We start from the raw sequence: 23,289 nt of genomic DNA, 5'->3' as shown, positions 1-23,289 counted from the left end.
CTCGGATATCGCCAGTGTTGATTTTAAGAATTAAATGGCTGTGATGGGAGAACTGCTGGATCTACATTGCAGTTACTCCACAATACTAACAAAATTCAGTGGCAACGAAGCCTATACGTAACAAAGTTGCAAACAGGATGCATGTTTTGTAGTAAGGCCCTAAAGTAGTACTGCTGAGAATTTACCAAAGCAATGAACTTTTTGTCTTTAGTGTTGTGTAAATACAACATTGAGTACCACTCTCCATATTCAACTATAGTGGTGACTGCATCATGTGTATGCTTGTAATTTGTTAATGACTGGAGTTTCGAGCTGGGAAAAATGGTGCTAAGAACAATCCTATGGGGACAACCTGGTCTGCTTTCCACCAGACACTGGGAGATGACTTGTCCTTTCAGAAGGACGATGACCAAAAATGAGGCCAAATCTACATGAGTTGCTTACCAAGAAGACTGTTCCTGCGTGGCAGTAAAGTTCAGGTAGCTTTAAGTTAACGCAAGACCTGAAAATGGTTGTCTTGCAATGCTCAACCTGTGGCAGCGCTTGAAGAATGGGCAAAGGTTGCACAACCAAGGTGAAGAAAGCTCTTAGACGTACCTAGAAAGTATTGACTGAATATTTATGCAAATGCATGCTATTAAATTTCTAATCACTTTCATCAGGTGTGTAGATGGGTGAGACCATTTTGAGTAAGGGCTGTATAATGTGGAATAAGTCAAGGGGTATACATTTTAATAACGAAATATATCCACCAATCCAAAGAGGCGGGAGCTTGACAGCCTGCCGTTCTGCTCTGTGACAACAAATCCCATTAGGGCGGAGACAAGCATCTCGTCATTATATGCAGTATCTCTGATGACAGGCAGAAGGAAAGGAAGCAAATGAGGGGTTTCGATAAATCTGCCCCTGGCCCCCACGTAGGCGTGTTTTACACCGGCTGAAAGTTGATAGCATTCGATTTGGAACTTGGCTGCCTTCTGGGTATTCAAAAAAACGGGGAACTCAGACTCTCCGACTTCAGTGGGTTCAAGACAACTGGGAACTCGTAAGAAAACGAGCTCCGACTGGGAAACATTATTTTGAAAGGTTATCCAACTCGGAATTTCAGATCTGATGCCGTGAGGGGCCTTTGCTCAGTTCAACAGGGGCCAGCATAAATAACTCCCTCAGAGACAAATATTAGGGGGACAAGCGTCCTCTCTCCTCATCTCTTTCTGAAATGCCATTGGAGGAGAAGTCCAGAGGGGATGGATCTCTGGCTTTGTCATCCAATGGGTTTTGATAAGGAGGCAAAGAGAGAGGATGTGAGGAGTATGCAATTGAGATCGAAATGCTCCCACACTCTACAAATTGGCCTACTGCTCCTCCCCCCTCACTGATGGTTCAATTGGTATCACTTGGCATCATTATAAAATCCTTGACCTGATCTCTTGTGTTGTTTGGTCCACTTGCATTAATCAGGCATGGCTTTCTGTTTGCTTCTGTGTATAGCAATTTTGGAAATCACAGGTGAGCTAGTTGTACCAAAATGGATGTGAATAATCACCCCTCCATAGTTCACATTGCTGTATTTACTGAAAAATATCACCTTTAATTCCCTTGAGTGTCGCTGTTCAAACCATCTCATATTTACATCTTAAACTTATAGAACGAATGTGTGATTTGTTGTGCCCTACTTTTTCCAAACAGTATTGAGTGCAGCAGCGCAGACCCCGTTGAACTGCAACCTGGGCACCAAACCTTGCAAGGATGGATCTGAGTGTGTACTCCACCAACATGTGTGCGACGGAGAAGCCGACTGTAGGGATGGTTCTGATGAGGAGGACTGCACTGTCGCATGCAATAATGGTAGGGCCCTGTTTGAGTACCTCTTCAAATGCATCCATTCCTATCTATGAAGAAATGGTTTCTACTCCATTGTTTTCATCAATTTTACTGTGTTAAACAAGGAAAGGGTATATTTTAAAGTATTCACAGTAGTTATCCAAGATCTATTGAGTCAAATGCATGCTTTCAATCTGTCCGTGCATAACACTTGAAGTGTTGTTTCAACATCCACATAGGGCAGTTTCTGTGTGCCCATGGGAAGAAATGCATTGACCAGCGGCAGGTGTGTGACGGTGTGGCCCAGTGTCAGGACCGCTCTGATGAGTTGGACTGCCTGAATTCCATGGAAGGCTGTGTTCACCACTGTGACAACAAGACCCGCTGCCTCCCAGACACCTTCCTCTGTGATGGAGAGAGGGACTGCCTGGATGGCACTGACGAAGCCAACTGCGGTAATGCCCCCTCTGTGTCACTTGCCTTTAGTTGAATTTTGAAACCATGATCGATCCATCCTTATTTATAGCTTACAGAAGTTGAAAGATGTGAGATTATTTTTGCCTTCCTTTTGGTAGTAAGGTCAGTATTTCACCCTATCCCTAGATTCAGACTCTACTGATCTTAAAAGTCATCACAATGTTGCTGAGAATGGCAACAATGGGAATACCACAATGTCTGCACCAGCACCCCTCAAGTGCCCTTTTGGCACTAAACCATGCCGGGACAGGATTGAGTGTGTTCTTTACAACCATGTGTGCGATGGAGAGGCGGACTGTAAGGATGGCTCGGATGAGGAAGAGTGTATATTAGAATGTGAACGTGGTAAGAAAATCATCAGTGATAATTAAATATATATGAACAGTAGTTTGAAGTTTTTAAAATAATATTCCTGCCCTTGGTTTTATTGTACAGTACATGACAATACTCCTCTTTAGTGTAATACATGCTTAAAGTAACAACCTTTTGTATTAACTAGCATACTGGAATTTACTCACATACACACAGAACATGGTTGCGTAGACCACTGTGCATGGTATGCATGTTTAGCGATCTGTCTTTGAGACGGTCCTCGCAGGTCACCATTTATCAGTGTTATTGATTGCACTTAATGGTACTGTATGTTCAGGCCAGTTTCAGTGTGCACATGGGAAGAAATGCATTGACCAGAGGCAGGTGTGTGACGGTGTGGCCCAGTGTCAGGACCGCTCTGATGAGTTGGACTGCCTGAAGCCCATGGAGGGCTGTGTTCACCACTGTGACAAGACCCGCTGCCTCCCAGACACCTTCCTCTGTGACGGAGAGAGGGACTGCCTGGATGGCACTGATGAGGCCAACTGTGGTAAGTTCAACTTCCAATGAATTACTGAACAGGGGCTATGTTAACCTTAAGTCCTAAAATGCTTGCTGAAAGAAATGGTTTAATACTCCCAACAGTGGCACAAACACCACAGGGTTTCCCACTGTTTTACTTTCACTGATCCAAACTAAGTTAAACTCAATAAATGTCCCTTTGACCCATAGCTGATGAGAGCTGCAATAGTGGGGAGTTCCGTTGCACCAGTGGTCAGTGTTTATCCGTAAGCATGCGCTGTGACGGGCATCCTGACTGTCAGGATCGCTCTGACGAGGAGAGCTGCACCGAGCCCCCCCAGTGCACCACCAAGCTCCGGTGCCCACAAAGCCAGGAGTGCCTGCTGGAGGAGTGGGTCTGTGATAGGGAGCAGGACTGTAAAGATGGCTCTGATGAAAAGGTGGGAATATTTAGGCTGGGTGCAATTGTTTCTGCTCTTGCCAACTCCTTGTTTGGCATGACAAATGTATTAGGAGTCGGCAGGAAGCACATTGGCACCCATGCTAGGTAATATTTGAGATTTCTGCGTTTGGAGGATGTAGACGTGACTAGACGGCAAAATTAATTTGACTCCCAATTATTTTTAATGTCGTCGTTGGATAGTAATGTGCTTTTGCCTCGTGATACAAATCAAAACCTAGATCTAATACACAGTATATTGAGTTCTCTTTCAGAATTGCAAGATGGTCCAATTGAAGTGTGGCGATTTCCAGTGGGCCTGTACATCTAAGAACCAGTGTGTTCCCAAAGCATGGAGATGTGATGGAACAAAGGACTGCGCTGATGAAAGTGATGAGGCAGGATGTGAGTAAAGTTATTTCAGCTATATATGATTTGTTAATTACTGGGTTAGTATGTGGTGACAATCTGTAACAGTAAATAAAGCCTTTAACTGAGATTGTATTAGAAATGAAGTTGGGTATTGTGTGTGTGTGTGTGTGTTCTCAGGTGGTCAGGTTGCAACATGCCCCTCTCACCAGTTCCAGTGTGGCAGCACGTGGGAGTGTTTGGACACAGCCCTGGTGTGTAACACGGTCAGAAACTGTGCTAATGGTTCTGACGAGGGTGGCAACTGCCAAGCAAAGTGTCCAGACAAAACCCAATGTGCCCATAACTGTTACAGCACACCACATGGAACGGTGAGTAATGGGGGGGCTTGTGTAGTTTGTTACAAAGCTTCTTGAAGTACAGTTTTGTCTCTCGTTTTAGATTTCTGAGTGACCTCTTCTAACGATTTCCTTTTTCCTCGACGTAGAGGTGTGGCTGTAAGGCTGGTTACCGACTCCAAGAGGACACAGTGTCCTGTGTTGATATTGATGAGTGTGAAGGCGGTAGACCAGGTGTTTGCAGCCACCTATGCGTCAACACCCAGGGCTCCTTCCAGTGTCATTGCTACCCTGGTTACCTGCTGGAATCTGATGGTCGCCACTGCAAGATCACAGGTAAAATGATTTTCTTTTAAATCCAGATTTAGTGACCAATCATGGAAATTCCCTCTGCTGGATGGGGTCTTTAGATATTTGTTTTAATTAAGGGAGACTGCACGAATGTGAACAGCATTTGTGAAAGCCGAGTATTGCCCGGAGAAAGTACTCTCCTATTAATTTAACACAGTAGGCCTATAACAACCCACTGTCTTCCCACAGGTGAGCCCTACCTACTGGCCTCTGTGCAGACTGAGCTGTTCCTGTTTGGGCTGAGAAGCAGCAGTCTGGATGTCCTGGTGTCCTCTGCTAAGAAAGCCATCCTGTCCCTGGACTATGACTGGAGGGATCAGAAAGTGTTCTGGGTCAGCCTGGATTCAGAGAGCATCAAATGGTCCTCTCTACACCAGAAAAAGACAGGAACTCTTGTCAAAGGTTAGTTGTGTGGTTAAACTGAGAATCTGTTAAACTGGTTGCGACTGTAAAAATAGCACATCTTATAAAAAGCACAGGTCAGTGTTCACTGGGGTTAACTAAAACTAACATAATCGTAATCCTTTTAATCTCACTACAGGCATCAAATCTGATTGCATTGCTGTTGACTGGGTAGGGAGAAACCTGTACTGGATTGATGGCATTGGAGGTGGTCGGATTATTGCTGTTGGCTTAAACTCAACCATCATAAACTCTATGGATCTCACAGTCATCCTCGATGAGGACTTCGAACAACCTCGCTCTCTGGCACTCCTGCCACAGAAGGGGCAAGTTATTTTCTAGGTGTAACACAAGTGGCACCCACCCAAACAATCTGTTATTCTGGTGATGACTAAACTAATACATGCGGCTAAACAGTGTTGATCAGGGGCAGGCTCCTGCCTATTGAATTGGTTTCCACCTAGAGATGTTTAACTACTGGCCTATGATAGGATCATGGTCTTTGATGGCTTATGCATTACTGTCAGTAATCAATAATAAAATATTGATTTGGCTTTAACTGCAGGATCATGTTCTGGTCGGAGATTGGTAACGAGGTGAAGATTGAGCGGGCGGGAATGGACGGGTCTGAGAGGAGAGTAGTGGTCAGTCACAGCCTCAGCCTCAGCTGGCCAGGCGGTCTGGCTGTGGACACACTAGGGGAGAGGATCTACTGGACGGACGAGAAGCTCCGGTGCATCGGCTCAGCCAACCTGGATGGCGGGGACATTGAGGTACTACAGAAATGGGTTTGCATACGACGAGATCAGACTTGTATTGCGTGTTGCTGTATGCCAAGGTGCATGAAATTAAATCCACATGGGTTGGACACCCTAGATCCCTCAAACTCAACTCTGGCTCTTGAAGCCAGTTACACTGCTTTTCTCATTGTTCTGCTCTAATCAGACTGGTTTAGACCCGGGACACCAGGTGTGTGCATGCAATTAATGATCAAGTAGAACACAAGCAGCAGGTTCTGGACCTCATAGGGTTAGACCCCAGGCCTTGATAAAGGCGCATTGTAACATTTATCTGTTCCTTTCATTCCTGAAGCTTCTGCAGATGATGGAGACAACCAACCCGTTCTCTGTCACAGTTTACAATGACCTGCTCTACTGGTCAGACACCAGGAGGAGAACTATTCAAAGGGCTCATAAAATCACTGGAAAGAACCGCAAAGTTCTCCTCAAACGACCTGGACAACCTTTTGGACTGAAAGCAAGTATACGAGCCCCCAATTTGAATGAATATTAATGCATGCATTATGTTAATTTCACCTAAATAGGATTAAATTATGCAATGGGTTTGCTGTAATTACACAAGCAACCTCTCTTCCTTTTTGATGTAAGCTTAATGATTTGTGTCGTTCTGGGATGCAGATCATTCATCCACTTCTGCAGACAAGCAATGAGCGTCCCTGTGAGAACCTTCGTTGCTCTCACCTGTGTGTGCTGGGCCCAGGCCCCAAAGGGGTCTGCAAGTGTCCCTCTGGTCTGCTCCTAGCTGAGGATGGCCTCACCTGCTCCAACCTGGTCAACTCTGCCTTCCTCTTGGTGCTCTCGCCAACTGTTGTCACACAGGTATGACTCTGGCCACTGCAGGTTTACCCATTTCACTTGGTACTGCACTATATTCAATGTCACTAGGTACATATTGTGTGAAGTAATAGTCTGTCTTCTAATTTGAATTGAGTTTTATTTCAGTATACATGGCAGCTAAAACAGTTTAGGAATGCTTGGTTACCTTCACAAAAGCTGTCAGTAATAAGCTGGGCTTTGAAAGGCTGTGGAAGCCCGGTTGACTTTCCTTGCCATTTGTGTGCAATTCAGGAATAAACACAAAGATTCTCCACCTTGTAAGTCAACACTATATACACTGCTCAAAAAAATAAAGGGAACACTAAAATGAAACATCCTAGATCTGAATGAAATATTCTTATTAAATAATTTTTTCTTTACATAGTTGAATGTGCTGACAACAGAATCACACAAATTATCAATGGAAATCAAATTTATCAACCCATGGAGGTCGGGATTTGGAGTCACACTCAAAATGAAAGTGGAAAACCACACTACAGGCTGATCCAACTTTGATGTAATGTCCTTAAAACAAGTCAAAATTGGACTCTGTAGTGTGTGTGTGTGGCCTCCACGTGCCTGTATGACCTCCCTACAACGCCTGGGCATGCTCCTGATGAGGTGGCGGATGGTCTCCTGAGGAATCTCCTCCCAGACCTGGACTAAAGCATCGGCCAACTCCTGGACAGTCTGTGGTGTGGTTTTGGTGGATGGAGTGAGGCACGATGTCCCATATGTGCTTAATTGGATTCAGGTCTGGGGAACGGGCGGGCCAGTCCATAGCATCAATGCCTTCCTCTTGCAGGAACTGCTGACACTCCAGCCACATGAGTTCTAGCATTGTCTTGCAGTAGGAGGAACCCAGGGCCAACCGCATCAGCATATGGTCTCACAAGGGGTCTGAGGATCTCATCTCGGTACCTAATGGCAGTCAGGCTACCTCTGGCGAGCACATGGAGGGCTGTGCGGCCCCCCCACACCATGACTGACCCACCGCCAAACCGGTCATGCTGGAGGATGTTGCAGGCAGCAGAACGTTCTCCACGGCGTCTCCAGACTCTGTCACATGTGCTTAGTGTGAGCCTGCTTTCATCTGTGTAGAGCACAGGGCGCCAGTGGCCAATTTGCCAATCTCTGTGTTCTCTGGCAAATGCCAAACGTCCTGCACGGTGTTGGGCTGTAAGCACAACCCCCACCTGTGGACGTCGGGCCCTCATAGCACCCTCATGGAGTCCTGTTTCTGACCGTTTGAGCAGACACATCCACATTTGTGGCCTGCTGGAGGTGATTTTGCAGGGCTCTGGCAGTGCTCCTCCTTGCACAAAGGCGGAGGTAGAGGTCCTGCTGCTGGGTTGTTGGCCTCCTCCACGTCTCCTGATGTACTGGCCTGTCTCCTGGTAGCGCCTCCATGCTCTGGACACTACGCTGACAGACACAGCAAACCTTCTTGCCACAGCTCGCATTGATGTGCCATCCTGGATGAGCTGCGCTACCTGAGCCACTTGTGTGGGTGTAGACTCCGTCTAGGTGAAATGTATTGTCAATCAGTGTTGCTTCCTAAGTGGACAGTTTGATTTCACAGAAGTGTGATTGACTTGGAGTTACATCGTGCTATTTAAGTGTTCACTTTATTTTTTTGAGCAGTGTATGTATACATTTTTTTTAGATCTACCTGCAGACCATGCACAGTGCTGTGGGTCTGAAAAGCTGGCCGGAGCACCTCGCCCTACCTCTCCCCAATGTCAACGAGGCAGCTATGTTGGATTACACCCTGCAAGATCAGACTCTGTACCTAGCTGACTCTGGCCAATCGTCTGTAGTCCTCTTCAAGCTGAAGGAGACCGGCTTGGTGCCTCGCGGCCAGTTCCTGCAACTCAAAGGGGACACAGTTACAGCCCTGGCTCTAGACTGGATAACCCTCAGCGTATACTGGAGTAGCACCAAGCAGCCACGGCTGCAGGTCACCTCTTCCAGTGGGGAACACACTGCTGTGTTAATTCAGGATATTGGAAGTCTGGAGTCCATAGCGCTTCACCCACTCAGTGGAAGACTCTGTTTTACCAACCTGGCCAAGCAGGGGGAAGGCGCTCAGGTGGAGTGTGCTCACATGGATGGGGTGAAGCGCGCTCCGGTGTGGAAGGATGCTTTTCAGCCCACCTCCCTGACTTTCTCCAACAAGGGCAATGAGATCTACTGGGCTGACATCGGTGAGGAATTCATTGTTTATAGATTTTTAAAAGGGTTTTACTCTATCAACAAGTCTATTATGTTCTAGGTTATGGGGTGATCGGCTCTGTCAGAGTTGATGGTACTGGATACAAGGCGTTTAAGACTGGGGATGGCCTGACTGCATTTGCACTCAGCAATGGCATGCTCCTCTGGGTGACAGACAGTGGTAATGTGGATTATTTTTAAACTGCTGCTTCCACCAAAACCTAGTGCTATGTTATGTCTTACTGTGGTTAGTAGATGGCTCTGTTTAGTCATTAACCAAAGTAGCACTAACAAGGATAATGGTTGATCTTTAACCCAAAGTTCTTTCACTGTGGTTTTGGATTATCATGGATGTTGTGTTGATCATGTACATGTTCCTATCAAATGTTTCAGACACAACCAAAGTTTGGTATAGAGATGATCCATTGACTAAGAAGCTTTGGTTCGAGGTAAACACTGAAATTGTCAGTTTGAAGGCGTACAGCAAGTCCAGCCAGATGGGTAAGAGGACACATTTGCACATAACCCACTACTCTATCATTTACTGATATGTGACTTTTCAACCTTTACTCTTTCTCATCCATTTCCAGGCTCTAACCTCTGCTCAGATGGGAATGGAGACTGCAGTCACTTGTGTTTGGCTCTTCCTGGTGGTAGGACCTGTAGGTGTGCCCATGACCATTACCCAGTCAATGTCACATACTGCGCCCCAGACCAGCACTGCCCAGCTGGAAGTAGACCCTGTCTGGATGGGCACACATGCTTCCCCCTGGAGAAGTTCTGTGACGGACATCCTGACTGCTCTGACACTTCAGATGAGAACTGCAAGTCTTCTTTACATTGAAACATCGATAATCTTCCCTTTCCCATTGTTATGAGCTTAAGAAAAGATTATCACAGTTCAATTACAAAGATTTGTAGCTATCATAACTCTGCATTCTCCAATCCTGGTCTTGGGGACCACAAGTGTTTACGCGTCCTTATTTAAATCTGGTGTGTAGTGCTAAGGAAAAAAGAAATGTGCAGCTCTTGAATCGCTGTCATAACTTTTAAACTAATTTGAATACAAACTGGTCTTATGTATTCCCCATTGTCTCAGGTGTCCATCTCAAAGGGAAGTCTGTCAAGGCCAAAGCCCCAAACCAGCTTCCCAGTCCCAGCTTTCCTATACCTGCAGATCCTGGCTCCACCTCTCTGGACAACAGTTGGCTGGTGAGAAACCTGGAAGCCCAGCAGTGTAGTGAAAAGCACTGCAATGGAAATGGGGAGTGTGTGGAGACCAATGGGGGCATCTCCTGTGCCTGTGGTTTAGGCTACAGTGGAGACTCCTGCCAAAACCAGCTCACCAAGACTATGCAAGGCCCACTCATCTATGGGGCCATTGGCCTCTGTGCTGCAATTGTTGTTATCAGTGTCCTCGCTGCGGTGGTTAAGAGGAAGACTGCAAACACAAGGTACACCATAACAAACTGCTTGATACTGTAGGTCTTCCCCCTTAATGTCTCCACAATATCGATCTGTTCTCGTGGTGTTTCAGAATCCATTCTGACGTTTAGCCAGTTTGTCAAGATTGAGATTATATTCACCTTTTCCATTCCCAGGAGAGCCAACCCTGTGGCAAAGCAGACTAGTATGATTGAGCTGGAGAAGGGTGAAGGAGCTTCTTCACCTAACAGTGACTTTGCAGAGGTACAGTAGCCTGTTATACTGTATTTTAAAGCAGTTGATTGAAAACATTGTTTTGCTTCATGGTTGCTTTTATTTCACAGGAAGTGGTGTCGTCTGTGGATTAACTAACTTATCAGCAGCCTCTTTCTATTCAATAAAGTTTAATTTTCTACAGTTCTGTTTGTCTTTATCTACACAATCGCAATTCAAATGAACATTTTGCTTCTGAGTATCTCTACATAAGGTTAGTTGTGAGTTCTTGTGTATGAAAGGAAGGCTAGATTTGACAATTGAGAAATGACTCCTGCTTTATTGGTTTTAGTTATGAAGTCAAAGCTTTCAATATGTCTTTGGGTCGTGGCGCGGCTCACAGCGAAGTGACCATATACCACAAACACAGTGTCCTTCTGCTATTATAAACTGGTTACCAACATAGTGCCTGTGAGCAATGAGTCACTCAACATGTTAAACACTAATTTTACATGTTGGGTACAGAGATTATCTGTAAGGTCCCTCAGTCAAGCAGTGAATTTCAAATGCTGATTAAACCACAAAGACCAGGGAGTTGTTCCAATGCCTCGCAAAGGGCACCTATTGGTATAAATAAAAAGCAGACCTTGAATATCCCTTAAGCATAAGTTCATTACATTTTTATGTATCAACACACCGTCACTAAGCTACAGGAGTTCTTCCTAAAGCTGTTGCCCGAGAGGAAGGAAACCGCTCGGATATCGCCAGTGTTGATTTTAAGAATTAAATGGCTGTGATGGGAGAACTGCTGGATCTACATTGCAGTTACTCCACAATACTAACAAAATTCAGTGGCAACGAAGCCTATACGTAACAAAGTTGCAAACAGGATGCATGTTTTGTAGTAAGGCCCTAAAGTAGTACTGCTGAGAATTTACCAAAGCAATGAACTTTTTGTCTTTAGTGTTGTGTAAATACAACATTGAGTACCACTCTCCATATTCAACTATAGTGGTGACTGCATCATGTGTATGCTTGTAATTTGTTAATGACTGGAGTTTCGAGCTGGGAAAAATGGTGCTAAGAACAATCCTATGGGGACAACCTGGTCTGCTTTCCACCAGACACTGGGAGATGACTTGTCCTTTCAGAAGGACGATGACCAAAAATGAGGCCAAATCTACATGAGTTGCTTACCAAGAAGACTGTTCCTGCGTGGCAGTAAAGTTCAGGTAGATTTAAGTTAACGCAAGACCTGAAAATGGTTGTCTTGCAATGCTCAACCTGTGGCAGCGCTTGAAGAATGGGCAAAGGTTGCACAACCAAGGTGAAGAAAGCTCTTAGACGTACCTAGAAAGTATTGACTGAATATTTATGCAAATGCATGCTATTAAATTTCTAATCACTTTCATCAGGTGTGTAGATGGGTGAGACCATTTTGAGTAAGGGCTGTATAATGTGGAATAAGTCAAGGGGTATACATTTTAATAACGAAATATATCCACCAATCCAAAGAGGCGGGAGCTTGACAGCCTGCCGTTCTGCTCTGTGACAACAAATCCCATTAGGGCGGAGACAAGCATCTCGTCATTATATGCAGTATCTCTGATGACAGGCAGAAGGAAAGGAAGCAAATGAGGGGTTTCGATAAATCTGCCCCTGGCCCCCACGTAGGCGTGTTTTACACCGGCTGAAAGTTGATAGCATTCGATTTGGAACTTGGCTGCCTTCTGGGTATTCAAAAAAACGGGGAACTCAGACTCTCCGACTTCAGTGGGTTCAAGACAACTGGGAACTCGTAAGAAAACGAGCTCCGACTGGGAAACATTATTTTGAAAGGTTATCCAACTCGGAATTTCAGATCTGATGCCGTGAGGGGCCTTTGCTCAGTTCAACAGGGGCCAGCATAAATAACTCCCTCAGAGACAAATATTAGGGGACAAGCGTCCTCTCTCCTCATCTCTTTCTGAAATGCCATTGGAGGAGAAGTCCAGAGGGGATGGATCTCTGGCTTTGTCATCCAATGGGTTTTGATAAGGAGGCAAAGAGAGAGGATGTGAGGAGTATGCAATTGAGATCGAAATGCTCCCACACTCTACAAATTGGCCTACTGCTCCTCCCCCCTCACTGATGGTTCAATTGGTATCACTTGGCATCATTATAAAATCCTTGACCTGATCTCTTGTGTTGTTTGGTCCACTTGCATTAATCAGGCATGGCTTTCTGTTTGCTTCTGTGTATAGCAATTTTGGAAATCACAGGTGAGCTAGTTGTACCAAAATGGATGTGAATAATCACCCCTCCATAGTTCACATTGCTGTATTTACTGAAAAATATCACCTTTAATTCCCTTGAGTGTCGCTGTTCAAACCATCTCATATTTACATCTTAAACTTATAGAACGAATGTGTGATTTGTTGTGCCCTACTTTTTCCAAACAGTATTGAGTGCAGCAGCGCAGACCCCGTTGAACTGCAACCTGGGCACCAAACCTTGCAAGGATGGATCTGAGTGTGTACTCCACCAACATGTGTGCGACGGAGAAGCCGACTGTAGGGATGGTTCTGATGAGGAGGACTGCACTGTCGCATGCAATAATGGTAGGGCCCTGTTTGAGTACCTCTTCAAATGCATCCATTCCTATCTATGAAGAAATGGTTTCTACTCCATTGTTTTCATCAATTTTACTGTGTTAAACAAGGAAAGGGTATATTTTAAAGTATTCACAGTAGTTATCCAAGATCTATTGAGTCAAATGCATGCTTTCAATCTGTCCGTGCATAACACTTGAAGTGTTGTTTCAACATCCACATAGGGCAGTTTCTGTGTGCCCATGGGAAGAAATGCATTGACCAGCGGCAGGTGTGTGACGGTGTGGCCCAGTGTCAGGACCGCTCTGATGAGTTGGACTGCCTGAATTCCATGGAAGGCTGTGTTCACCACTGTGACAACAAGACCCGCTGCCTCCCAGACACCTTCCTCTGTGATGGAGAGAGGGACTGCCTGGATGGCACTGACGAAGCCAACTGCGGTAATGCCCCCTCTGTGTCACTTGCCTTTAGTTGAATTTTGAAACCATGATCGATCCATCCTTATTTATAGCTTACAGAAGTTGAAAGATGTGAGATTATTTTTGCCTTCCTTTTGGTAGTAAGGTCAGTATTTCACCCTATCCCTAGATTCAGACTCTACTGATCTTAAAAGTCATCACAATGTTGCTGAGAATGGCAACAATGGGAATACCACAATGTCTGCACCAGCACCCCTCAAGTGCCCTTTTGGCACTAAACCATGCCGGGACAGGATTGAGTGTGTTCTTTACAACCATGTGTGCGATGGAGAGGCGGACTGTAAGGATGGCTCGGATGAGGAAGAGTGTATATTAGAATGTGAACGTGGTAAGAAAATCATCAGTGATAATTAAATATATATGAACAGTAGTTTGAAGTTTTTAAAATAATATTCCTGCCCTTGGTTTTATTGTACAGTACATGACAATACTCCTCTTTAGTGTAATACATGCTTAAAGTAACAACCTTTTGTATTAACTAGCATACTGGAATTTACTCACATACACACAGAACATGGTTGCGTAGACCACTGTGCATGGTATGCATGTTTAGCGATCTGTCTTTGAGACGGTCCTCGCAGGTCACCATTTATCAGTGTTATTGATTGCACTTAATGGTACTGTATGTTCAGGCCAGTTTCAGTGTGCACATGGGAAGAAATGCATTGACCAGAGGCAGGTGTGTGACGGTGTGGCCCAGTGTCAGGACCGCTCTGATGAGTTGGACTGCCTGAAGCCCATGGAGGGCTGTGTTCACCACTGTGACAAGACCCGCTGCCTCCCAGACACCTTCCTCTGTGACGGAGAGAGGGACTGCCTGGATGGCACTGATGAGGCCAACTGTGGTAAGTTCAACTTCCAATGAATTACTGAACAGGGGCTATGTTAACCTTAAGTCCTAAAATGCTTGCTGAAAGAAATGGTTTAATACTCCCAACAGTGGCACAAACACCACAGGGTTTCCCACTGTTTTACTTTCACTGATCCAAACTAAGTTAAACTCAATAAATGTCCCTTTGACCCATAGCTGATGAGAGCTGCAATAGTGGGGAGTTCCGTTGCACCAGTGGTCAGTGTTTATCCGTAAGCATGCGCTGTGACGGGCATCCTGACTGTCAGGATCGCTCTGACGAGGAGAGCTGCACCGAGCCCCCCCAGTGCACCACCAAGCTCCGGTGCCCACAAAGCCAGGAGTGCCTGCTGGAGGAGTGGGTCTGTGATAGGGAGCAGGACTGTAAAGATGGCTCTGATGAAAAGGTGGGAATATTTAGGCTGGGTGCAATTGTTTCTGCTCTTGCCAACTCCTTGTTTGGCATGACAAATGTATTAGGAGTGGGCAGGAAGCACATTGGCACCCATGCTAGGTAATATTTGAGATTTCTGCGTTTGGAGGATGTAGACGTGACTAGACGGCAAAATTAATTTGACTCCCAATTATTTTTAATGTCGTCGTTGGATAGTAATGTGCTTTTGCCTCGTGATACAAATCAAAACCTAGATCTAATACACAGTATATTGAGTTCTCTTTCAGAATTGCAAGATGGTCCAATTGAAGTGTGGCGATTTCCAGTGGGCCTGTACATCTAAGAACCAGTGTGTTCCCAAAGCATGGAGATGTGATGGAACAAAGGACTGCGCTGATGAAAGTGATGAGGCAGGATGTGAGTAAAGTTATTTCAGCTATATATGATTTGTTAATTACTGGGTTAGTATGTGGTGACAATCTGTAACAGTAAATAAAGCCTTTAACTGAGATTGTATTAGAAATGAAGTTGGGTATTGTGTGTGTGTGTGTGTGTTCTCAGGTGGTCAGGTTGCAACATGCCCCTCTCACCAGTTCCAGTGTGGCAGCACGTGGGAGTGTTTGGACACAGCCCTGGTGTGTAACACGGTCAGAAACTGTGCTAATGGTTCTGACGAGGGTGGCAACTGCCAAGCAAAGTGTCCAGACAAAACCCAATGTGCCCATAACTGTTACAGCACACCACATGGAACGGTGAGTAATGGGGGCTTGTGTAGTTTGTTACAAAGCTTCTTGAAGTACAGTTTTGTCTCTCGTTTTAGATTTCTGAGTGACCTCTTCTAACGATTTCCTTTTTCCTCGACGTAGAGGTGTGGCTGTAAGGCTGGTTACCGACTCCAAGAGGACACAGTGTCCTGTGTTGATATTGATGAGTGTGAAGGCGGTAGACCAGGTGTTTGCAGCCACCTATGCGTCAACACCCAGGGCTCCTTCCAGTGTCATTGCTACCCTGGTTACCTGCTGGAATCTGATGGTCGCCACTGCAAGATCACAGGTAAAATGATTTTCTTTTAAATCCAGATTTAGTGACCAATCATGGAAATTCCCTCTGCTGGATGGGGTCTTTAGATATTTGTTTTAATTAAGGGAGACTGCACGAATGTGAACAGCATTTGTGAAAGCCGAGTATTGCCCGGAGAAAGTACTCTCCTATTAATTTAACACAGTAGGCCTATAACAACCCACTGTCTTCCCACAGGTGAGCCCTACCTACTGGCCTCTGTGCAGACTGAGCTGTTCCTGTTTGGGCTGAGAAGCAGCAGTCTGGATGTCCTGGTGTCCTCTGCTAAGAAAGCCATCCTGTCCCTGGACTATGACTGGAGGGATCAGAAAGTGTTCTGGGTCAGCCTGGATTCAGAGAGCATCAAATGGTCCTCTCTACACCAGAAAAAGACAGGAACTCTTGTCAAAGGTTAGTTGTGTGGTTAAACTGAGAATCTGTTAAACTGGTTGCGACTGTAAAAATAGCACATCTTATAAAAAGCACAGGTCAGTGTTCACTGGGGTTAACTAAAACTAACATAATCGTAATCCTTTTAATCTCACTACAGGCATCAAATCTGATTGCATTGCTGTTGACTGGGTAGGGAGAAACCTGTACTGGATTGATGGCATTGGAGGTGGTCGGATTATTGCTGTTGGCTTAAACTCAACCATCATAAACTCTATGGATCTCACAGTCATCCTCGATGAGGACTTCGAACAACCTCGCTCTCTGGCACTCCTGCCACAGAAGGGGCAAGTTATTTTCTAGGTGTAACACAAGTGGCACCCACCCAAACAATCTGTTATTCTGGTGATGACTAAACTAATACATGCGGCTAAACAGTGTTGATCAGGGGCAGGCTCCTGCCTATTGAATTGGTTTCCACCTAGAGATGTTTAACTACTGGCCTATGATAGGATCATGGTCTTTGATGGCTTATGCATTACTGTCAGTAATCAATAATAAAATATTGATTTGGCTTTAACTGCAGGATCATGTTCTGGTCGGAGATTGGTAACGAGGTGAAGATTGAGCGGGCGGGAATGGACGGGTCTGAGAGGAGAGTAGTGGTCAGTCACAGCCTCAGCCTCAGCTGGCCAGGCGGTCTGGCTGTGGACACACTAGGGGAGAGGATCTACTGGACGGACGAGAAGCTCCGGTGCATCGGCTCAGCCAACCTGGATGGCGGGGACATTGAGGTACTACAGAAATGGGTTTGCATACGACGAGATCAGACTTGTATTGCGTGTTGCTGTATGCCAAGGTGCATGAAATTAAATCCACATGGGTTGGACACCCTAGATCCCTCAAACTCAACTCTGGCTCTTGAAGCCAGTTACACTGCTTTTCTCATTGTTCTGCTCTAATCAGACTGGTTTAGACCCGGGACACCAGGTGTGTGCATGCAATTAATGATCAAGTAGAACACAAGCAGCAGGTTCTGGACCTCATAGGGTTAGACCCCAGGCCTTGATAAAGGCGCATTGTAACATTTATCTGTTCCTTTCATTCCTGAAGCTTCTGCAGATGATGGAGACAACCAACCCGTTCTCTGTCACAGTTTACAATGACCTGCTCTACTGGTCAGACACCAGGAGGAGAACTATTCAAAGGGCTCATAAAATCACTGGAAAGAACCGCAAAGTTCTCCTCAAACGACCTGGACAACCTTTTGGACTGAAAGCAAGTATACGAGCCCCCAATTTGAATGAATATTAATGCATGCATTATGTTAATTTCACCTAAATAGGATTAAATTATGCAATGGGTTTGCTGTAATTACACAAGCAACCTCTCTTCCTTTTGATGTAAGCTTAATGATTTGTGTCGTTCTGGGATGCAGATCATTCATCCACTTCTGCAGACAAGCAATGAGCGTCCCTGTGAGAACCTTCGTTGCTCTCACCTGTGTGTGCTGGGCCCAGGCCCCAAAGGGGTCTGCAAGTGTCCCTCTGGTCTGCTCCTAGCTGAGGATGGCCTCACCTGCTCCAACCTGGTCAACTCTGCCTTCCTCTTGGTGCTCTCGCCAACTGTTGTCACACAGGTATGACTCTGGCCACTGCAGGTTTACCCATTTCACTTGGTACTGCACTATATTCAATGTCACTAGGTACATATTGTGTGAAGTAATAGTCTGTCTTCTAATTTGAATTGAGTTTTATTTCAGTATACATGGCAGCTAAAACAGTTTAGGAATGCTTGGTTACCTTCACAAAAGCTGTCAGTAATAAGCTGGGCTTTGAAAGGCTGTGGAAGCCCGGTTGACTTTCCTTGCCATTTGTGTGCAATTCAGGAATAAACACAAAGATTCTCCACCTTGTAAGTCAACACTATATACACTGCTCAAAAAAATAAAGGGAACACTAAAATGAAACATCCTAGATCTGAATGAAATATTCTTATTAAATAATTTTTTCTTTACATAGTTGAATGTGCTGACAACAGAATCACACAAATTATCAATGGAAATCAAATTTATCAACCCATGGAGGTCGGGATTTGGAGTCACACTCAAAATGAAAGTGGAAAACCACACTACAGGCTGATCCAACTTTGATGTAATGTCCTTAAAACAAGTCAAAATTGGACTCTGTAGTGTGTGTGTGTGTGGCCTCCACGTGCCTGTATGACCTCCCTACAACGCCTGGGCATGCTCCTGATGAGGTGGCGGATGGTCTCCTGAGGAATCTCCTCCCAGACCTGGACTAAAGCATCGGCCAACTCCTGGACAGTCTGTGGTGTGGTTTTGGTGGATGGAGTGAGGCACGATGTCCCATATGTGCTTAATTGGATTCAGGTCTGGGGAACGGGCGGGCCAGTCCATAGCATCAATGCCTTCCTCTTGCAGGAACTGCTGACACTCCAGCCACATGAGTTCTAGCATTGTCTTGCAGTAGGAGGAACCCAGGGCCAACCGCATCAGCATATGGTCTCACAAGGGGTCTGAGGATCTCATCTCGGTACCTAATGGCAGTCAGGCTACCTCTGGCGAGCACATGGAGGGCTGTGCGGCCCCCCCACACCATGACTGACCCACCGCCAAACCGGTCATGCTGGAGGATGTTGCAGGCAGCAGAACGTTCTCCACGGCGTCTCCAGACTCTGTCACATGTGCTTAGTGTGAGCCTGCTTTCATCTGTGTAGAGCACAGGGCGCCAGTGGCCAATTTGCCAATCTCTGTGTTCTCTGGCAAATGCCAAACGTCCTGCACGGTGTTGGGCTGTAAGCACAACCCCCACCTGTGGACGTCGGGCCCTCATAGCACCCTCATGGAGTCCTGTTTCTGACCGTTTGAGCAGACACATCCACATTTGTGGCCTGCTGGAGGTGATTTTGCAGGGCTCTGGCAGTGCTCCTCCTTGCACAAAGGCGGAGGTAGAGGTCCTGCTGCTGGGTTGTTGGCCTCCTCCACGTCTCCTGATGTACTGGCCTGTCTCCTGGTAGCGCCTCCATGCTCTGGACACTACGCTGACAGACACAGCAAACCTTCTTGCCACAGCTCGCATTGATGTGCCATCCTGGATGAGCTGCGCTACCTGAGCCACTTGTGTGGGTGTAGACTCCGTCTAGGTGAAATGTATTGTCAATCAGTGTTGCTTCCTAAGTGGACAGTTTGATTTCACAGAAGTGTGATTGACTTGGAGTTACATCGTGCTATTTAAGTGTTCACTTTATTTTTTTGAGCAGTGTATGTATACATTTTTTTTAGATCTACCTGCAGACCATGCACAGTGCTGTGGGTCTGAAAAGCTGGCCGGAGCACCTCGCCCTACCTCTCCCCAATGTCAACGAGGCAGCTATGTTGGATTACACCCTGCAAGATCAGACTCTGTACCTAGCTGACTCTGGCCAATCGTCTGTAGTCCTCTTCAAGCTGAAGGAGACCGGCTTGGTGCCTCGCGGCCAGTTCCTGCAACTCAAAGGGGACACAGTTACAGCCCTGGCTCTAGACTGGATAACCCTCAGCGTATACTGGAGTAGCACCAAGCAGCCACGGCTGCAGGTCACCTCTTCCAGTGGGGAACACACTGCTGTGTTAATTCAGGATATTGGAAGTCTGGAGTCCATAGCGCTTCACCCACTCAGTGGAAGACTCTGTTTTACCAACCTGGCCAAGCAGGGGGAAGGCGCTCAGGTGGAGTGTGCTCACATGGATGGGGTGAAGCGCGCTCCGGTGTGGAAGGATGCTTTTCAGCCCACCTCCCTGACTTTCTCCAACAAGGGCAATGAGATCTACTGGGCTGACATCGGTGAGGAATTCATTGTTTATAGATTTTTAAAAGGGTTTTACTCTATCAACAAGTCTATTATGTTCTAGGTTATGGGGTGATCGGCTCTGTCAGAGTTGATGGTACTGGATACAAGGCGTTTAAGACTGGGAATGGCCTGACTGCATTTGCACTCAGCAATGGCATGCTCCTCTGGGTGACAGACAGTGGTAATGTGGATTATTTTTAAACTGCTGCTTCCACCAAAACCTAGTGCTATGTTATGTCTTACTGTGGTTAGTAGATGGCTCTGTTTAGTCATTAACCAAAGTAGCACTAACAAGGATAATGGTTGATCTTTAACCCAAAGTTCTTTCACTGTGGTTTTGGATTATCATGGATGTTGTGTTGATCATGTACATGTTCCTATCAAATGTTTCAGACACAACCAAAGTTTGGTATAGAGATGATCCATTGACTAAGAAGCTTTGGTTTGAGGTAAACACTGAAATTGTCAGTTTGAAGGCGTACAGCAAGTCCAGCCAGATGGGTAAGAGGACACATTTGCACATAACCCACTACTCTATCATTTACTGATATGTGACTTTTCAACCTTTACTCTTTCTCATCCATTTCCAGGCTCTAACCTCTGCTCAGATGGGAATGGAGACTGCAGTCACTTGTGTTTGGCTCTTCCTGGTGGTAGGACCTGTAGGTGTGCCCATGACCATTACCCAGTCAATGTCACATACTGCGCCCCAGACCAGCACTGCCCAGCTGGAAGTAGACCCTGTCTGGATGGGCACACATGCTTCCCCCTGGAGAAGTTCTGTGACGGACATCCTGACTGCTCTGACACTTCAGATGAGAACTGCAAGTCTTCTTTACATTGAAACATCGATAATCTTCCCTTTCCCATTGTTATGAGCTTAAGAAAAGATTATCACAGTTCAATTACAAAGATTTGTAGCTATCATAACTCTGCATTCTCCAATCCTGGTCTTGGGGACCACAAGTGTTTACGCGTCCTTATTTAAATCTGGTGTGTAGTGCTAAGGAAAAAAAGAAATGTGCAGCTCTTGAATCGCTGTCATAACTTTTAAACTAATTTGAATACAAACTGGTCTTATGTATTCCCCATTGTCTCAGGTGTCCATCTCAAAGGGAAGTCTGTCAAGGCCAAAGCCCCAAACCAGCTTCCCAGTCCCAGCTTTCCTATACCTGCAGATCCTGGCTCCACCTCTCTGGACAACAGTTGGCTGGTGAGAAACCTGGAAGCCCAGCAGTGTAGTGAAAAGCACTGCAATGGAAATGGGGAGTGTGTGGAGACCAATGGGGGCATCTCCTGTGCCTGTGGTTTAGGCTACAGTGGAGACTCCTGCCAAAACCAGCTCACCAAGACTATGCAAGGCCCACTCATCTATGGGGCCATTGGCCTCTGTGCTGCAATTGTTGTTATCAGTGTCCTCGCTGCGGTGGTTAAGAGGAAGACTGCAAACACAAGGTACACCATAACAAACTGCTTGATACTGTAGGTCTTCCCCCTTAATGTCTCCACAATATCGATCTGTTCTCGTGGTGTTTCAGAATCCATTCTGACGTTTAGCCAGTTTGTCAAGATTGAGATTATATTCACCTTTTCCATTCCCAGGAGAGCCAACCCTGTGGCAAAGCAGACTAGTATGATTGAGCTGGAGAAGGGTGAAGGAGCTTCTTCACCTAACAGTGACTTTGCAGAGGTACAGTAGCCTGTTATACTGTATTTTAAAGCAGTTGATTGAAAACATTGTTTTGCTTCATGGTTGCTTTTATTTCACAGGAAGTGGTGTCGTCTGTGGATTAACTAACTTATCAGCAGCCTCTTTCTATTCAATAAAGTTTAATTTTCTACAGTTCTGTTTGTCTTTATCTACACAATCGCAATTCAAATGAACATTTTGCTTCTGAGTATCTCTACATAAGGTTAGTTGTGAGTTCTTGTGTATGAAAGGAAGGCTAGATTTGACAATTGAGAAATGACTCCTGCTTTATTGGTTTTAGTTATGAAGTCAAAGCTTTCAATATGTCTTTGGGTCGTGGCGCGGCTCACAGCGAAGTGACCATATACCACAAACACAGTGTCCTTCTGCTATTATAAACTGGTTACCAACATAGTGCCTGTGAGCAATGAGTCACTCAACATGTTAAACACTAATTTTACATGTTGGGTACAGAGATTATCTGTAAGGTCCCTCAGTCAAGCAGTGAATTTCAAATGCTGATTAAACCACAAAGACCAGGGAGTTGTTCCAATGCCTCGCAAAGGGCACCTATTGGTATAAATAAAAAGCAGACCTTGAATATCCCTTAAGCATAAGTTCATTACATTTTTATGTATCAACACACCGTCACTAAGCTACAGGAGTTCTTCCTAAAGCTGTTGCCCGAGAGGAAGGAAACCGCTCGGATATCGCCAGTGTTGATTTTAAGAATTAAATGGCTGTGATGGGAGAACTGCTGGATCTACATTGCAGTTACTCCACAATACTAACAAAATTCAGTGGCAACGAAGCCTATACGTAACAAAGTTGCAAACAGGATGCATGTTTTGTAGTAAGGCCCTAAAGTAGTACTGCTGAGAATTTACCAAAGCAATGAACTTTTTGTCTTTAGTGTTGTGTAAATACAACATTGAGTACCACTCTCCATATTCAACTATAGTGGTGACTGCATCATGTGTATGCTTGTAATTTGTTAATGACTGGAGTTTCGAGCTGGGAAAAATGGTGCTAAGAACAATCCTATGGGGACAACCTGGTCTGCTTTCCACCAGACACTGGGAGATGACTTGTCCTTTCAGAAGGACGATGACCAAAAATGAGGCCAAATCTACATGAGTTGCTTACCAAGAAGACTGTTCCTGCGTGGCAGTAAAGTTCAGGTAGATTTAAGTTAACGCAAGACCTGAAAATGGTTGTCTTGCAATGCTCAACCTGTGGCAGCGCTTGAAGAATGGGCAAAGGTTGCACAACCAAGGTGTATACATTTTTCTTGCGTCATACCTGTGGTATATTGACAAACGCACGGCTGAAATCCTGTTTCAGCTCATCTGCATCCAGGACCCAAACTACTTGGTTTAAACAATGTTTACTTTTAAAGGCTTGATTCTGAAATTAGTTTATGTAGCCTTGAGTGACATGGCCTGGTGAATCACCTTTGTCAAAGCATGCTGCATTGCGTGA

General features: G+C 45.4%; 2 protein-coding genes across 6 annotated transcripts; both read left to right on the top strand.

Moving 5' to 3' along the window:
* Window positions 1-1,361: 1,361 nt before the first annotated feature.
* LOC118392989 (low-density lipoprotein receptor-related protein 2-like) lies at window positions 1,362-10,706 on the top strand. 5 transcript variants are annotated; one of them, XM_052461322.1, is made up of 21 exons: window positions 1,362-1,509; window positions 1,690-1,848; window positions 2,064-2,279; window positions 2,434-2,646; window positions 2,951-3,163; window positions 3,346-3,575; window positions 3,850-3,979; window positions 4,124-4,314; window positions 4,431-4,617; window positions 4,822-5,034; window positions 5,174-5,360; window positions 5,600-5,807; window positions 6,127-6,291; window positions 6,453-6,653; window positions 8,317-8,857; window positions 8,911-9,045; window positions 9,258-9,365; window positions 9,455-9,688; window positions 9,964-10,318; window positions 10,466-10,553; window positions 10,634-10,706. In XM_052461322.1, the coding sequence occupies exons 1-21, from the start codon at window positions 1,464-1,466 to the stop codon at window positions 10,655-10,657; spliced, it is 4,044 nt and encodes a 1,347-aa protein (XP_052317282.1). In that variant the 5' UTR covers window positions 1,362-1,463; the 3' UTR covers window positions 10,658-10,706. The 5 variants fall into 5 exon arrangements, with proteins under 5 accessions (XP_052317282.1, XP_052317284.1, XP_052317285.1 ...); XM_052461324.1 differs by having other exon boundaries at window positions 2,428-2,646; window positions 5,174-5,348; XM_052461325.1 differs by having other exon boundaries at window positions 2,428-2,646; window positions 8,926-9,045.
* A 1,909-nt stretch (window positions 10,707-12,615) lies between these two features.
* Window positions 12,616-21,960, top strand: LOC127907238 (low-density lipoprotein receptor-related protein 2-like). Its single transcript, XM_052461327.1, has 21 exons — window positions 12,616-12,763; window positions 12,944-13,102; window positions 13,318-13,533; window positions 13,682-13,900; window positions 14,205-14,417; window positions 14,600-14,829; window positions 15,104-15,233; window positions 15,378-15,568; window positions 15,683-15,869; window positions 16,074-16,286; window positions 16,426-16,612; window positions 16,852-17,059; window positions 17,379-17,543; window positions 17,704-17,904; window positions 19,570-20,110; window positions 20,164-20,298; window positions 20,511-20,618; window positions 20,708-20,941; window positions 21,218-21,572; window positions 21,720-21,807; window positions 21,888-21,960. The coding sequence occupies exons 1-21, from the start codon at window positions 12,718-12,720 to the stop codon at window positions 21,909-21,911; spliced, it is 4,050 nt and encodes a 1,349-aa protein (XP_052317287.1). The 5' UTR covers window positions 12,616-12,717; the 3' UTR covers window positions 21,912-21,960.
* The last annotated feature ends 1,329 nt before the right edge of the window (window positions 21,961-23,289 follow it).

The sequence above is a fragment of the Oncorhynchus keta genome, chromosome 14 (assembly GCF_023373465.1).
Source record: "Oncorhynchus keta strain PuntledgeMale-10-30-2019 chromosome 14, Oket_V2, whole genome shotgun sequence".
NCBI classification, from domain to species: Eukaryota; Metazoa; Chordata; class Actinopteri; order Salmoniformes; family Salmonidae; genus Oncorhynchus; species Oncorhynchus keta.
This window is presented reverse-complemented; position numbering and strand designations above follow the sequence as displayed.

What these genes read in the sequence shown, in the direction of transcription:
- LOC118392989 (XM_052461321.1), top strand. Translation starts at nt 1,464, where the DNA reads ATGGCTTTCTGTTTGCTTCTGTGTATAGCAATTTTGGAAATCACAG. An exon ending in TCGCCACTGCAAGATCACAG is followed by an intron (nt 4,618 to 4,821) that starts GTAAAATGATTT and finishes GTCTTCCCACAG; the next exon opens with GTGAGCCCTACCTACTGGCC. An exon ending in GATCTACTGGGCTGACATCG is followed by an intron (nt 8,858 to 8,910) that starts GTGAGGAATTCA and finishes TCTATCAACAAG; the next exon opens with TCTATTATGTTCTAGGTTAT.
- LOC127907238 (XM_052461327.1), top strand. Translation starts at nt 12,718, where the DNA reads ATGGCTTTCTGTTTGCTTCTGTGTATAGCAATTTTGGAAATCACAG. An exon ending in TGGATGGCGGGGACATTGAG is followed by an intron (nt 17,060 to 17,378) that starts GTACTACAGAAA and finishes TCATTCCTGAAG; the next exon opens with CTTCTGCAGATGATGGAGAC. An exon ending in GACAACCTTTTGGACTGAAA is followed by an intron (nt 17,544 to 17,703) that starts GCAAGTATACGA and finishes TCTGGGATGCAG; the next exon opens with ATCATTCATCCACTTCTGCA.